General features: G+C 42.6%; 1 protein-coding gene across 1 annotated transcript; it reads right to left on the bottom strand.

Moving 5' to 3' along the window:
• Positions 1-566: 566 nt before the first annotated feature.
• Npbwr1 (neuropeptides B and W receptor 1) lies at positions 567-7,093 on the bottom strand. Its single transcript, XM_004837516.3, has 2 exons — positions 6,979-7,093; positions 567-6,641 (listed from the first exon to the last, which is right to left on the bottom strand). Exon 2 carries the CDS (start codon positions 6,494-6,496, stop codon positions 5,504-5,506), a length of 993 nt encoding a protein of 330 aa, XP_004837573.3. The 5' UTR covers positions 6,497-6,641; positions 6,979-7,093; the 3' UTR covers positions 567-5,503.
• Positions 7,094-15,536: the final 8,443 nt, after the last annotated feature.

Consider the following 15,536-nt stretch of genomic DNA (forward strand, 5'->3'; position numbering starts at 1 on the left):
GGAATAGCAATAGAGAAATGGCAAGACCCATTATCACATTTTTAATCTCTATGAAATATTATGCACTAAAATCATAATTAGAAAGCCTATAAAAGATAGAATCCCAGAAGTAAAAAGAAAGTCAAGATTTTTTTTTCTTGAGGTTTTCCCATAAGTGCATACTATGGGTTTTTTTAAAAAAAATTTTTCAGTACCAGGAATAGAACTCAGGACCTTGCACTTGTGAGGCAAGTGCTGTGCCACTGAGCTAAATCCCCAACCCCATCCTATGGTTGTCTTATTTTGCTGAAGGTAGTATTGCTACAGCTGCAAGTCCTGATTTTTCTGCATAATCCATCCTTAAGGTGGCAGGCAAGTCCACTTTTTACAAATACCTTAAATAAGAGAAAGTAAATAAGTAATTCCTGTAGATTTATTTTATCAGTTTGGGTCTTCCTACTAAGAAAAACAAATAGAATTAATTAAATTAGTTTTATTTTTCACTCACTAAACATAAAGCATTAGTCACAAGGACAGTGTTCATTTTGAGAAAGTTATTTATAACAATATACTAGTGATGGGGGTAAAAGAACTCCGAAGCATGGCAAGAGGATAAAGATATAATTCTTTATGATTAAAAACAAACCTTACAATCAATAAAAACTTACTCCTTGGGAGCCTAAAAATATTTTGATAGTTTAAACATTGGTATTTGTTATTGGCATGGTATTAGTTTATTACTGTAAAAGAAACAGTGATGAGACAAGAAAAAATCCAATCTTCTGAATCAGATCAGTTGTGCTGAGCCTGGGGATGATGCAGTGATGAATTGTACAGAGATTCTCTCCCGCTGCAGGCAGTTTGTGTTTTCTTGACAGATATATGAACTATTTCCAAGTATCAAAATGCTTGTTACCAGAGAAACCTAATATTTTAGATTATGTCATAGTTATTCTTTCTCATCACTAACACAAATGTCTTAAATACCAGACATTTCAGTCTATAGTTGGCTGGCTCCAACTAGAAAGTAGGCACCCCTAGAGCGGCCACTGAGCCCATGGAAGTTGGGAGAGGGAGTTGCAGGGTCAGTGGAGGGAAACTGAAGCAAAGTTTGTATAAGGAGTGATGTCATATAACCTTATTGGGTATGGTAAAACAATCTGGGTACCTTGCCCTAAATTCAGAGTGTCAATCACTGCAAAACTCTATTCTGTATAAAACAGGGGTACCATTTATACTCTATTCCATATAAAGACTGCATTTGGAACACATTTTCATGTGCAGAAAGCTCAAAGACTGCCATGCACATGGTGCCTTTGCAGTTGAGTAATTTGGCCAGCTCTGGGCTAGGAATTATTTTTATATAACCTTTAATGACTCCATATGCTTTGCAAAGGTTTAAGACTGCAGCATCTCTCTTTTCTCTTCTCTCCTCCCCTTTTCCCTTTCTCTTCTCCTTCTCTGCCCCCTCCTTCCCTCCATCCCTCCATTCCTCCCTCTGTGTCTCTCTTTCAGTGCTGACAATCAAACCTAAGGCCTTACATACACTAGACAAGCACTCTACTGTTGAGCCGCATTCCCTAGTCCTCAGGTTTTGTTGTTAAATCTACCTCTCCCTTCATCTCTCATGATGTAATATTATGTACAACTTGTTCAATCCACTAAACATTTCAAAGATATCAGTGGTTTCTATTATCATTTCCAAATGACACAGTGCAAACAAGTCCCTCCCTGCTGAAACTGTATGAAACATTCCTAGAATGGGGACTCTGATTAGTCTTGATTGGCCTCTGTGCACCTAGCTAAACTGATCCACTTCTTTACATCTCATTGTGTTTGTAGTAAAATGAGGACCAATGTGTCAGATTCGGAGCTGTCCTAATAAAGGACTATAATAAGCAAAATTTGTCTCATTTTCTTAACATGCATAAGTACAGATGATTACTGTCTATGATGGATCATGTTTGATATTAGTACTCTTTTCCCAACATGTTACTGAGGATAAGCAGATTCACAGTGCGTGTGCTGGGTTTTTCAGATGAAATTCTCTACCTTGCAGGTATTTAGGTTATGCTTATGCATTCTGCTAACTGAGTGTTATATGTTTCCTAATCATTTAAGCAATTTCTCTTTCCTTCACCTTTCATATAGCTGCTCACATATGCAAGAAAAGAAGTTTGTGAGTGTATGATAAAAGCTTATTATCCTTTCTCTGCCCAACTTAAGTTCTAGGATCTATGTGTTAACCAGGACTATCTATGTGTCAACTATTGAATCATTTTCATAATCAACCAAATTAAAAGGGGGGTGAGTTTATTCTTAATCTTGTCCTGTCAAATACTTCTGTTTATTCATTGCTACTTATTAGATAACTTTTCTGGGAAGGCAGTGTCCTTAAAAATTATTAATGTAAAAATGCTAAGGTGATTGAATTATACATCTTATGTTTTTAGGAAATAGAGTATGTACTTATAACACACAATGTTTTAGGTTTTATTTTAAACCGAGTTCTTCAGCAATGGACTGACAGAGTTTCTGCATCTCACAAGAAAAAGCATAAGCACATTATACAACTGTACTAAATTAAGTAAAACTAAATGAACATTTTTACATATCAGAAGTGGTAAAACCAAACAATATAGTATACACAAAGACTGAAAGAATTCAACACAGAATTAAAGCCTTTTCAATATAATGATGTAAATATACTTTACTTTTGCATGGTTTATTTGCATATTTATTCTACCTATTACTGAAGACCTAAGAAGTTCAAGACTATATAGTCTGGCCTCCTACATGCACATATGAAAGATAACCACCTAGAAATTATGCAACAGTTTGTACAGTGACTTAGAAAGCCAGAATGAAACTGTCCTATTTAATCCCACATGCATACTAGGTTGCCAACCTATTCCTTGCTCTAGATGACACAGTGATACCAGTTCCTGTAATTTTTTTTCCAACAGTTGTCTCCATAGATTCTGAGACAGCTTCATGTCCATCAATGGTACAGATAATCCAGCAGACAGACCAACTGAGTCTCCTTCTAATCTGTGTCCAGTCACTGAGTTCATGAAGACAGATTCTCTGAATCGAGATGCTCACATCTGGCTGTGTTTGTGTCAAGTATCTACTTCAGTCTTTGTCTTTCACTTTGGATAAATTAAAAGTTACTTTTAAGCTCAAAGCTTTAATTTTGAAAACTTACAGAGGATTCATAAACAAATTTTGTGAGTTTTAAGGAAAATTTGAAGGCTATTTCCTAGAAATTTGAGAGATATTGACAGGTATTCCAAGAGACCTCTGAAGACCGCAAGCAGAGACCTGTTCAAATGGCATAATGTCATCACTTAAAAGCATTAGAGGGCTACCCAGTTGGGACCCCTTCTGCCCCTCAGGAGTTTTCCTATCAATAAATATCTTCTGGGCTGGGAATTTAGCTCAGTGGTTCCGGCACCTGCCTCGCAAGCGCAAGGTCCCAAGTTCGATCCCCAGTACCAAAAATAAAAAAATCAATAAAACTTTAAAAATAAATAAATAAATATCTTCCTACTTAAAAAAATAAATAAATAAAATAAAAGCATTAGAGACGAAAAACTTTGTTTCAAACATTTTACTACCATTTACACCACGGCAGAAAGTTCCTAAATTAATATTTTCTAAACCAATAGCTATAAATAATCTCAATGATCCTAATGACTTAGAGAGCTAAGAACCAGTTCTCATTCACCAAACTCAGAGGAAAGGCTTATATTCCCCACACTAAGGGAGAGTATTTCTCCTCCACATGTTTTTAAAGGTATTTTGAAACTAAATAATTGAAAACTTGATTTAAAATGACAAACTAGGTAAACAAAACTTTTCTTTCTTACACATAACAAATTGAATCCTACCATAGGAAACAAACATTTTTATAAATGTTCATTCCTTTTTAGAATTCATATTGAAGAACAATACCTTTTGAAGCACTGAAACCAATGATCAGAGCGTAGTTAATTCTGGCCTGATGTCTGAGGTTTAAATCACAAATGACCAGAGAAATCCAATTGTCAATCCTTTCTTAATTCAATTTTGTCTCTCATAAGTAAAAATAAAGTAAAAATAGATACTGGCTGGTCTCCCTGGTGAGTTCAGAACCAGATATTTACCAGATTGCACGGACTACTGCCACGTTCCATCCTGGGGCCTAAGGAATAAAAGTAGAAAGGTATCAGCCAAGGAAAACTGAGGTTCTCGATCATTTCAGCTTCCTGCCTCTCCCTAAGGCAGTGTCTGAGAAGTATAGGAAGCGAGGAAAACAAAGACGAGAGTAGATCGCATTTCTTCTTTCCATCTTCAAAAAAAAATTGTGAGATGAGGACACAAGTAGTACTTATGCAGTTTCAAGCCCTGAAAATCAGTACTCACACAGTTACTACAAAGCACTGCTCACGTCGTCTGTCTGTGAGTGAGCCAACCGGGGCCGCCGCGGGGAACGTGGGACCTGGCGTGCTCTGCCTAAGCAGCCGTGACCAGGGAGGGTTCGTGAGCTCCCCGGCAAAAGCCCAGCGCCAGGCCTTAGCTGAGCACCCGGCTCCTGAAGGGGGCGCCGGAACCTCGCTCCAAGCCAAGAACTCCCGGCCCCGGGCTCTTCCTGAGTTTGGGCAGCAAGGTTGCAGAAGAGGGGCAGTCGCGAAGCAGGCTCGCAGGTAGGATCAAGAATCGGAATCGAAAAGGCAAAAGGCAAAGATGAAGACCTTGGGACGGGGAGCGGCCACCGCCGGGCTGCAGCTTCCTTCACCCCACCCCCGGCCTCTGCTAGGCCCGCAGAACGCGCCCCGCACAACCGCGCCGCGCGCCTCGAGTTGCTGCGTTTGCCCCAGGAGCAGAGCCCTGACTGCCCCCGAACTGCTCCTGTCGCTTTCCGACCTGGGCAGGCAGGTTCCCTCAAAATGACAGTCACGGAGCACTTCCGGGTGGGGCCTGGGGGTGAGAGGGAACCTCGGAGAGGCGAGCACGACTTGGGTGGGCTTCGACCCTCTTCCCCAGTCGCCGGGATCCACCGCCAAAAGCAAAGGAGCGAAGCGCCGAAGCGAGCGCAGAGCCAGCGCCTGGGGGCGCCTGCGACCTCTCTCCTTGGTGCCTCGAGGCCGCGGTGGGCTCCGCCTAAACCCGGGGTCGCCCACTGCCCGGCCTGCAGGGTCTCAGGGCAGGCAGCCGGGGACACTGCCCTCTTCTACTTCACTCGTCCCTCGGCCGAGCCGAGGGCTCATCCCTTACCCTTCTCCTTTAGGGAGCAGGCAGCATGGCCTTTTCAGCCTCAGTTGTGCCCACACAAGGGCGCACGCCCAGGGCTGGACAGGAAAACAGCAGGCACAGGCACAGCGCAGCCTAGCCGGGAGGTCTGGACTGGGGCCGGAGAACGTGCGTCCCTAGCAAGTTTCCGCCAGACGCCGAGGCTGCCTGTCGCGGGCGGAGGAGCTCTCAGGCGCCCCTGAACTAGCGGTGGAGGGCAGGGCTGGTGGAGAAGCTGGGCACGGGGGAGTCAGGCGTCCGCGCGGCAGCTCATCAGCTGGCGGAGGCTCCTGCGGAAGCTGTCGTCCAAGAAGGCGTAGAGAAAGGGGTTGAGGCAGCTGTTGGCGTAGCTCAGGCTGGTGATGAGGTAGGAGATGGCAATGACCAGAGGCGTCTGCGGAAGGTCGGTGGTGAGCGCCACCACGGTGCTCAGGTGGTAGGGCGTCCAGCAGAGGAGGCACACGGCCAGGATGGCCACCACCAGGAAGGTCACCCGCTTTTTGGCGCGGTCCAGCACCTTGGCGTGGCTGTCCAGCCGGATGGCCCGCAGACGGCACAGCAGGGTGGTGTACAGGACGCAGATGGTGGACACCGGGATGGCGAAGCCCAGCACGAGGGTGTAGAGGCGGCTGGCCCGCCACCAGAAGGCCTCGGGCTGCGGGAAGACCAGCACGCACTGGCGCCGGCCGTGCTCGTCGTCGAGCCTGGCGAAGACCGCGAAGGGCAGCACCACGAGCGTGACGAGCCCCCACACGGCCAGGCTCACGGCGCGCGCGGCGCTGTAGGTGCGGCCGGCCACGCGGCGCGACTCCGCCGTGGCGAGCACCACCAGGTAGCGGTCGGCGCTCATGACGGTGAGGAAGTAGAGGCTGGAGAACGTGTTGTACTGGTCGATGGCCACGATGAGCTTGCACATGAGCTCCCCGAAGGGCCACCGCCTCAGCAGGAAGTCGGCGATGTTGATGGGCAGCACGAGCGTGAAGAGCTCGTCGGCTATGGCCAGGTTGAGAATGAACAGGTTGGTGACGGACTTCATGCGCGGCGCCCGCAGCAGCACGTACAGCACGGCCGAATTGCCCGCCAGTCCCACCGCGCAGATCACCGCGTAGACGACCGGCACGGCCACGGCCAGAGCCTGCGGCAGCGGCAACGGCTCCGGGCTCGACACGTTGGAGCAGCCCAGCGCCAGAGCGCGGCAGGACTCATTGGCCTGGCCGGGCTCCTCAAAAGAGGCGTTGCGCATCTTGGCCAGGGCAAGGGTCTGGGGACCCGAGTGCGAGTCCCGCGTGCGCGCGGGCTCAGGCTGCTGCGCGGAGCCCCTTTCTGGCTTTCCGCGGGGAGGGGCGTTCCTGCCACCCTCGGCCCACTGTAGCCGCGGACTCCTGAGGCTGGAAAGCAGAGTGGAAAAGACAAGTTAGGCTCCTCCTCGAAGAACAGCTTTAGAGAGAAGCCAGGTACCCAGGCGGGGGCGGCGCAGCGCCACAACCCTGCCCCACGCGAGTGCTCTGTGCTACCTGTTGAGATCTCTCTCCAACCAGTTCAATGCATCACCGTGCTGGACAGAACCGTCCTCACTCCTGACCGGAAACGTACAAGCCCATCTCCCCTGCTCAGAACGCTCTTGGCACGCTGGGGTCCCCCCGCCGAATTCAACAGAGAGAAACTCAGCCCCCTGGGTTCCTGCGCCCTCAGTGAGACCAAGCTCAAGAGCGATCTTTGGCTTACCTGACTGGCTTCTGGAAAGGGTCTGCTTTCCCGGAGAGGTGAGGACAGGAGCAGGCCAGCTTTGGGATGGGATGCAGCGCCCGCGGGCTGGGTGCCCTCCTCCCAGTTTCCTCCCTGCGGCGGCAGCCAGCTCCTCCGCGTGTCCCTCCAGCCCGCCCGAAAGTGCTGGGACCGCGCAGCCGCGATGCTCTCCGCTGACCCCACTGGCCCCCGCTCCTAGTAAAACAGCCTTGGATAACAGAAAGCAGCATCCATCAAAATATAAGGGGTTCTTTTCTTCCTTGCAGTAGTCAACGTCATTCCATCTGAAATAATAAAAAGCTTCCCTGCTAGGAGTTAAATTTAAGAAAAACAAGGTTAAGGTGTTGGTGCTCTGTTTTTAAAGGAGAATGATGCAGCTGAGACTTCCTTGCCCTGTCTCAAACGCCGTGCCCCACATGGACAAATGTAATTTGGAATTTGAAATTACATGCATACCATATTGCTACACAGAAGGGGAAAGTGATTACAATTTTTTTTAATGCAAATAACTGGTTTTCTAATACTCCAGTCTTTAAAGGTCAGAAGATCCTTGGTGTCAAATAATGGCTGACAATTCTGGATACTTTCCTGTTTCCAAAAATAGGTGTAGACTTGACTAATGTGGACAAACGGCTTCTGAAGGCTGTTCAGGGCACTGTCATGAATGTCACAAAAATGTCGTGTATTGTTCCACACGTTCTCCTGCTTTTCAAACACACATTCCTGCTTCTGCCACTAATGAGAACTTCCTGTACTCAAGGCCTGGGGTTGCTAAGGGAAGCAAGCGGAGGCTGGGACTCCATTATCACTGTCCCCCTGAACCTCAGTTGCTTTCTCCAGAAAGGGGGAATCATCGAAAACACCGCGCAGATACTCTGAGGATTGAATGAAATAAACTAAATATCGGTTCTCTCTAATTCATATTTCCCCCCAACTTCCCTTTGGGAGAGCCAGTAAAATAAAACTCTGGATCCTACCCTCTAATAAACTTCCTGCCCCAAAAGCAGGCAAAGCTCAAATACAGTGTTCATCTGTTCCTTTATGATGCATTTGAGAAGGGAGGGTCTGAGATACTGAGAAAAACATCACAAGTAGCCAGGGGAAGAGGTCTAGAGGAACAGAAATACAAATGCTTTCCTTAACTCTTTAAAAACAAAAACAAAAAATACAGGATCTACATAAGTTTACTTCCTCTGCAGTTTCATGCTTTGAGTGAAGAAAATGACAGGAAATTCACAGACCATGTCCCTGGGAACATGATGTAAGGAAACACCATGCAATGTTAAGAAAAATGAGAAAGGATTATATTAAGCACCCGTATATACGTTCACATAGACCTGTGTGTATGTATGTATTGAATGTGTCGAATATAGGTGCATGTAGTTGATAACTTCAAACATTTGGAGATTTTCTATTTTTGGTTACTCATTTTCAGCTTAGTCACAGAGAACACAGCTTAGTGGACAGAGAACACACAGAATATAATTTTGATTCACAAGAATTTGTTGAAACTTACTTCCCAGTAGAAATTTTTCTATTTCAAATATACTGGAAAATAATGTAGGCTCTGCATTTTGTTATGTGCAAAACACTACATATGTCAACTAGCCAGATTTATTACTTATGTTGTTCAAATCTTCTCACTAATGACATTTTTTCCTGTTTTATTATTTGCTGAAAGAGCTGTGCTAATCTCAATCAATAATTGTGGATTTATCTATTTATACTTTCAGTTCTTTCAATTTTGACTACCTAATTTCATCCTATTTTATCAGGTGCCCACAGTTTCAGATTGTTAGATTTTCCAGTAGATTCTTTCATCAATATAAGCTCCTTAATTCAGTTACTGCTTGTTGCTGGTATCATCATAGCTACACTCTTTCCTTAGTATTACCAGAGTATATCATTTTTACTTTTTTAACTTTAAATCTTCCTGTGTTCTTATTTTTATAGTATGTCCTATGTAGGCACTATAAAGCTTTATTAATCCAGTCTAATGCTATTTGTCTCTGAATTGGAGAATTTAATTCATTGTGTATTTAATGAAGTTACAGATATTAGGGTTATTATGGTCTAAATGCTTGTATCCTCCATAAATTCATGCACAATCCCTGGTTTGCAATGTTTGACTAGAGATTTTTAATCTTTATGATACATATTCAACAGAACCTGTACACCACTGTTCTATATTGAACAGCTAACCTATGATGCTCAGTAAGTTAAGACGTATTACATAAATTTTGGACTTACAATAGTTTCTGTTTATAATAAGTTTATAAGAACATGATCCCATTATAAATTATTAAGACTTCAAATGGAAAGGGGAACAAGGGAGGAGGGCTGGAGAAAGGAAGGAAGGGACAAGAAAAAAAGTGAAAATAGAAGGAAAAAATGGAAACAAAGCTTCTGTACATAGGGAGGGGAGGGGGCTTGAGGGGGGAATGGGATTAAATAGAATTTATTTCTTAAAAAGTGAAAATAGAAGAAAAAAAAAACTTAATTTGCAGTGGGATGACATTTAGTGATGGGAACTTTGGGATGTGACTAGACCATGAGAGTGGCCCCTTCACTGGTATTTGTGCCTTTACAAAAGAGGCTCTAGAAAATACCCTTACCTCTCCCATCTTGTGAGGTTATAGTGGTGATTGTCTAGAAAGCAGGACTTTAATAGGCTCCAAATTTTTGTCACCTTTTTTTTGACTTCTCAGCCTCTAGAACTGTGAGAAAGCAACTTCTGTTGCTCATAAGCCACTTAGTTGGTGCTATCTTACAGCAGCCTGCACCACTTAAAAGAGAACATTAGGACCAAGATGTGTGGTACTGCTGTAACAAATACCTAAAAATGAGAAAGTGGCTTTGTAATGGGGTAATGGGAAGAGGCCTGAAGAATTTTTAAGTGTGTTCTAGAAGAAGCCTACAGTGTTATGAATGGACCTTTAAAGATGATGGTGGTGACAGCTCAGAAAGGAAAGAGCAGAACTGGGGAGAAGACCCCAGTCTTCTTAGGAAAGGCCATTCTACTGAGGTCTCTTGTTACTGGAGCATGTTATTAGAAACTGAATGAAAGACATTCTTTGTTATAAAATCCCAAAGAACTTGTCTGAATCACGATTTGAGACAGTAGAACTTACAAACCATGAAATTGGATATTCAGCTGGGGAAATGTCTAAACAAAATGCCAAAGGAGAGGCCAAATTCCTCTTGACTGTAAATGTAAGAATGGAGAGAAAACTCAAAGATGGAAAGAACTTAAAGATCTGGGAAACTCCCGGCATATCCACATTGAAAGGAATAAGAAGGCCTATTCAGGAGAGAACACCAAGGTTGTGGCCAAACTACGTTCTCTGATAATAAAATTAAAGAGAAGTCGTGGCCCAGTGTTCAAGAACATGAATAAGGTAATTCAGAAATCATCAGGGCTGCCCCACATCACAGGTCCAGAGGGCAGAAGCCCAATTGAGCATAGCGCCACCAGAGAGAGACTCTGTTGGGACAATGCCCAGCAGAGCTGTAGGCGTGGGACCACTCCCTTGGCCCCAGACCAGTAGCAGCTCCAATGAGAGGTTTCAGCAATGGGGACCAGGTCACAGCTGAGGCACAGAGATGCCACGGAAGTAGTGCCTCCCAAAGTCACGGCAACAGGTCTCTTGCACTCCTGCGTCCGGAGGGCTGGATCTTCCCTCAGTCATAGTGAACAACAGAGCGTCAAATCAAAAAGGGTTACTTATTCTCAAGGGTTAAAATTTAACCTTATTTGTCCTGTTGGATTTTAGAGATGCTTGGGACCTATCTCTCTTTACTTCTTTCCTATTTCTCTCTTTTGAAATAGAAACGTCTATCCTATGCTTGACCCATCCTTGTATTTTGGTAGCACGTGTTTGATTTCACAGCTTGAGTGCGGTTTGCCTCAACGTGAATGGTACCTTTAGTCTCACTCATATCTAATTTAGATGATACTTGGAGGAGACTTTGGACTGTAGATTTTTGAGTTGGTGCTGGGATGACTTCAGATTTGGAGGGATACAGAAATGGAATGAATGCAGTTTGCAGGTGAGAATGATATGAACTTGGAGAGGCCGGAGGTGGAACTCTGTGATCTGAATGTGTCCCTTCAAAATCCATACGTTAAGGTAGTGATGGTATGTGATGGAGCCTTTGGGAGATAATTAAATCGTGACGGTGGAGCCCCACCCGGGAGACGGATGCCCCTATGAAAGCGGCCCCAGAGAGCTTCCTTGTGAGGTTACAGCATTAATGTGGTCACCTAGAAAGTGAGCCCTCTCCAGACTCCTAATTTTCTGGCACGATGGTCTTGGACTTTTCAGCCTCCTGAACTAGGAGAAAGAAATTTCTTTTGTTTATAGGATACGTGCATTATAGTACTGCATTAGAGCAGCTTGAAAGGACTAAGACAAGGGCATCCACCTACAGTGTTACTGTTTAATCTCTATTTCCCTACTCTTCTATCTTCTTTTTTATTATTATTCTTAAGTTCTTTTATTGGCACATTTTAGGTCTACAATATGCTTACATTTATCATTGGGTGCTTGTACCTGTACATGATGGATCTTGGTTCTTATTTTTTCCCCATTACCTGTGTGCCCTTCACCCCCTCCACCTTTCCCTATTTACACAGACTTCATTTCCACTTTTTTTCTTTTCTCATAATTTTTCCTTTCCCTTCTTTCCTTTCCCCTTCTCCTCCCACCACTATTCCCCTTTGGACCTTTCTTCTTATTTCAAATGATCAATTATTCATTTCAATCATTTTAACCCTTGTTTACACTTTCAGTTTCTCACACTAGAGAAACTATTCGGTATTTACACACGTGTGTCCTATTTATTTCACTTAAGAGTATGGCCTCAATATGCATCCATTTAGCCATAAATGTCTCTAGTTTCTCCTTCTTTATGGCTGAGTACTAAACCATTTTATTTTTTTTTAAAAAAACCCACATCTTCTTTATCCAGTCTCCAGTTGATGGGTACTTGGGCTGCTTTCCAGCTTTAGCTATTACAAACTGTGCCGCTATAAACATGGGTGCACATATATTGCTGTGGTATGATTCTTTTAATTCTTTGGGGAAGATACCCAGCAGGGGAATAGCTGGGTCAAATGGGACCTCTAGTCCTGGTTCTTTGAGGTATCTCCATACGGATTTCCACAGTGGTTGCACCAGTCTGCTCTCCCATCAGCAATGGAGAAGGGTTCCATTCTCCCCACACCCCCGCCAGCATTTGTTATTGGTTGATTTCTTGATAGCAGCCATTCTTTGTGGGGTGAGGTGGAATCTCAGTGTTGTTTTCATCTGCATCTCTCGAATGACCAGTGATGTTGAACATTTTTTCATATATTTATTTGCTGCTTTTACTTCTTTGTGTGAGAAATGTCTGTTTATTTCAGATGCCCATTTTTGAATTGGGTCTTTGAATTTGGGGGCCTCTGATTTTTTTCAGTTCTTTATATATTCTAGATAGTTGTCCTTTGTCTGAGATACAGCTGCTAAAATTTTTTTCCCACATTGCAGGTTGTGTCTTAGCTCTGTTGGTGGTTTCTTTTGCAGTGCAGAAGCTTTTTTAATGAGATGAGATCCCAGTTGTTGATTCTTTGTGCTAGTTCTCAAGCTACTGAAGTTTTGTTCATAAAGTCTTTTCCTATGCCAAAGTCTTCAAGAGTTCTACCTAGCTGATCTTCCAGCAAGTTTAGTGTTTCTGTTTTAGTATTTAGATCTTTAATCCACTTCGATCTTGGTTTAGTGCATGGTGATAGATATGGATCTAGTTTTAATCCTCGGCAGGTTGAAATCCAGTTTTTCCAACACCGTTTATTAAAGAGGCTATCTTTCCTCCAATGAGGGTGGTTGGCTCCTTTGTCAAATATGAGGTGGCTGAGTATGTCTGGAGTTGTTTCTTCATCTTCTAATCTATTCCACTGATCCTCGGGTCAGTTTCTTTGCCAGTACAATGCTGTTTTTATCAGAGTAGCTTTGTAGTATAGTTTCAAGTTGGGGATTGTGATACCCCCTACCTCGTCTTTGTTGCCTAGAAATGCTTTTGATATTCTAGGTCTCTTCTGGTTCCATATGAATTTTTGGATTGTTTTCTCCAGTTCTGTGAAGTATATTGTTGGAATTTCAATTGGCATTGCATTAAATCTATATAGTAGTTTTGGAAGCATGGCCATTTTCACTATATTTGTTCTTCTAGCCAGAGCAAGGGATGTCTTTCCATTTTCTTATATCCTCTTTGATCTCTTTTTTCAGAGTGATGTAGTCTTCAGTGTAGAGGTCTTTTGCTTCCTTTGTCAGATTGATTCCTTGATATGTCATTTTTTTGGATGCTACTGTAAAAGGAATTGTTTCCCTAATTTCTCTCTCAGAGAGCCTGTTATTTGTGTACAAGAATCTATTGTTTTTTGAGTGTTGACCTTGTATTCAGCTACTCTACTGAATTTGTCAATTAAGTCTAGCAGTCTTTTGGCAGAGTTTTTTGGGTCTTCAATGTAAAGTATCATATTGTCAGCAAATAATGACAGTTTAACTTCTTCATTTCCTATCTTTATTCCTTTTATTTCTTTCTCTTTTCTAATTGCTGTGGCTAATGTTTTCAGAACTGTATTGAACAGGAGTGGTGATAGTGGGCATCCTTGTCTTGTTTCTGGTTTTACCATGAAAGTTTTCAGTTTTTGACCATGTAGTATGATGTTGGCTGTTGGTTTTTCATAGATAGCCTTAATCAGGTTGAGATAAAGACCTCCTATGCCAATTTCATGTAGGGTTTTTATCATGAATAGGGGTTGGATTTTGTTGAATGCCTTTTCTGCATCTATTGAGATGATCATATGGCTTTTGTCCTTGACTCTGTTAATATGGTGTATTACATTTATTGATTTACGAATGTTGAACCATCCTTGCATCCCTGGGATAAATCTGACTTGGTCAGGGTGTATGATCTTCTTGATGACCCTCTGTATTCTGTTTGCCAGTATCTTGTTGAGGATTTTTGTATCTATGTTCATTAGGGAGATTGGTCTGTAGTTCTTTTTGGGTTGGGTCTTTGCCTGGTTTTGGAATCAAAGTCAAACTTGCTTCCAGGAATGAATTTGGAAGCCTTGCTTCCCTTTCAATTTCCTTGATGAGTTTAAAGAGTAATGGGGATAGTTCTTCTTTAAATGTCTTGTAGAATTCAGCAGTGAAGCCATCAGGACCTGGGCTTTTCTTTGTTGGTAATTTTTTAATTACATTTTCAATTTCACTCATTGTAATTGGGGTGCTTAGAATTTCTATATCTTCTTCATTTAACTTTGGCAATTCATATGTATCTAGGAATCTGTCCATTTCTTCTGTGTTTTCCATTTTATTAGAGTACAGGTTCTGGAAGTAGGTATTGATGATCCTCTGGATTTCTATTGGATCTGTTGTGACTTCCCCTTTTTCATTCTTCATTGCACTGATTTCAGCCTTTTCTTTCCTTTTTGTGATAAGGTTGGCTAAACGTTTATTGATTTTATTTATTCTTTCGAAAAACCAACTCTGATTCATTGATTTTTTTGTATTGTTCTCTTAGTCTCCATTACACTGATTTCTGCTCTGATCTTTATAATTTCCTCTCTTGTACAAGCTTTGGATTTGTTATGCTCTTCTTTTTCTAGCAGCTTGAGGTTCTGCATTAGGTTATTTGAGTTTTCTCTGTTTTCCTAATATGGGCATTCACTGCTATGAATTTCCCATGTAGAACTGCTTTCATTGTGTCCCATAGATTCCTGTATGTTGTACTGGCATCATCATTTACTTGTAGAAACCATTTAATTTGTTCTTTAATATCCTCTGTGACCCGTTGTTTGTTCAGGAAGGTGTTATTCAGTTTCCATGTGTTTGTGGGGGGTTTGTGGCTTTTTTATGTTATTGATCTCCAATTTTATTGCACTATGGTCTGATAATATACAAGGGGTAACTTCAATTCTTTTACATTTACTTAGACATGTCCTATGAGCTAGAATGTGGTCTATTTTGGAGAATGATCCATGTGCAGTCAAAAAGAATGTGTATTCTGATTTTGTAGGGTGGAACACTCTGTAAACATCCATTAAGTCCATTTGTTCAATAGCTTGGTTCAGTTCTTGAATTGTTAATTTTTTGTCTAGATGATCTGTCTATTTGTGATAGTGGGGTATTGAGGTCCCCCACTACAACTGTATTAGTGCTTATTTGGTTTTTCATGTCCATTAATATTTGTTTTGTATACTTGGGGGCATTCGTATTTGGTGCATATATATTTAGGATTGTCATCTCTTCCTCTTGGATTGTTCCCTTCACAAGGATGTAGTGACCCTCTTTGCCTCTCTTAATTAGTTTTGGTTTGAAATCAACTTTGTCTGCAAATAAGATTGCTACCCCTGCTTTTTTCTGGTTTCCTGTGGCATGGAGAACTGTTTTCAATCCTAATTTTACTTCTGTCTATGAATTTCTTTTTGAGTTAGGTATGTTTCTTGTATATGCATATTGTTGGATTTTGCTTCTTAATCCATTCTGGCAGTC

The sequence above is a fragment of the Heterocephalus glaber genome, unplaced genomic scaffold (genome assembly GCF_053883595.1).
Source record: "Heterocephalus glaber isolate CG9 unplaced genomic scaffold, H.glaber_assembly_v1.0 deba00000281, whole genome shotgun sequence".
In the NCBI taxonomy this organism is placed as follows: domain Eukaryota; kingdom Metazoa; phylum Chordata; class Mammalia; order Rodentia; family Bathyergidae; genus Heterocephalus; species Heterocephalus glaber.

What these genes read in the sequence shown, in the direction of transcription:
- Npbwr1 (XM_004837516.3), bottom strand. Translation starts at nt 6,496, where the DNA reads ATGCGCAACGCCTCTTTTGAGGAGCCCGGCCAGGCCAATGAGTCCTGC.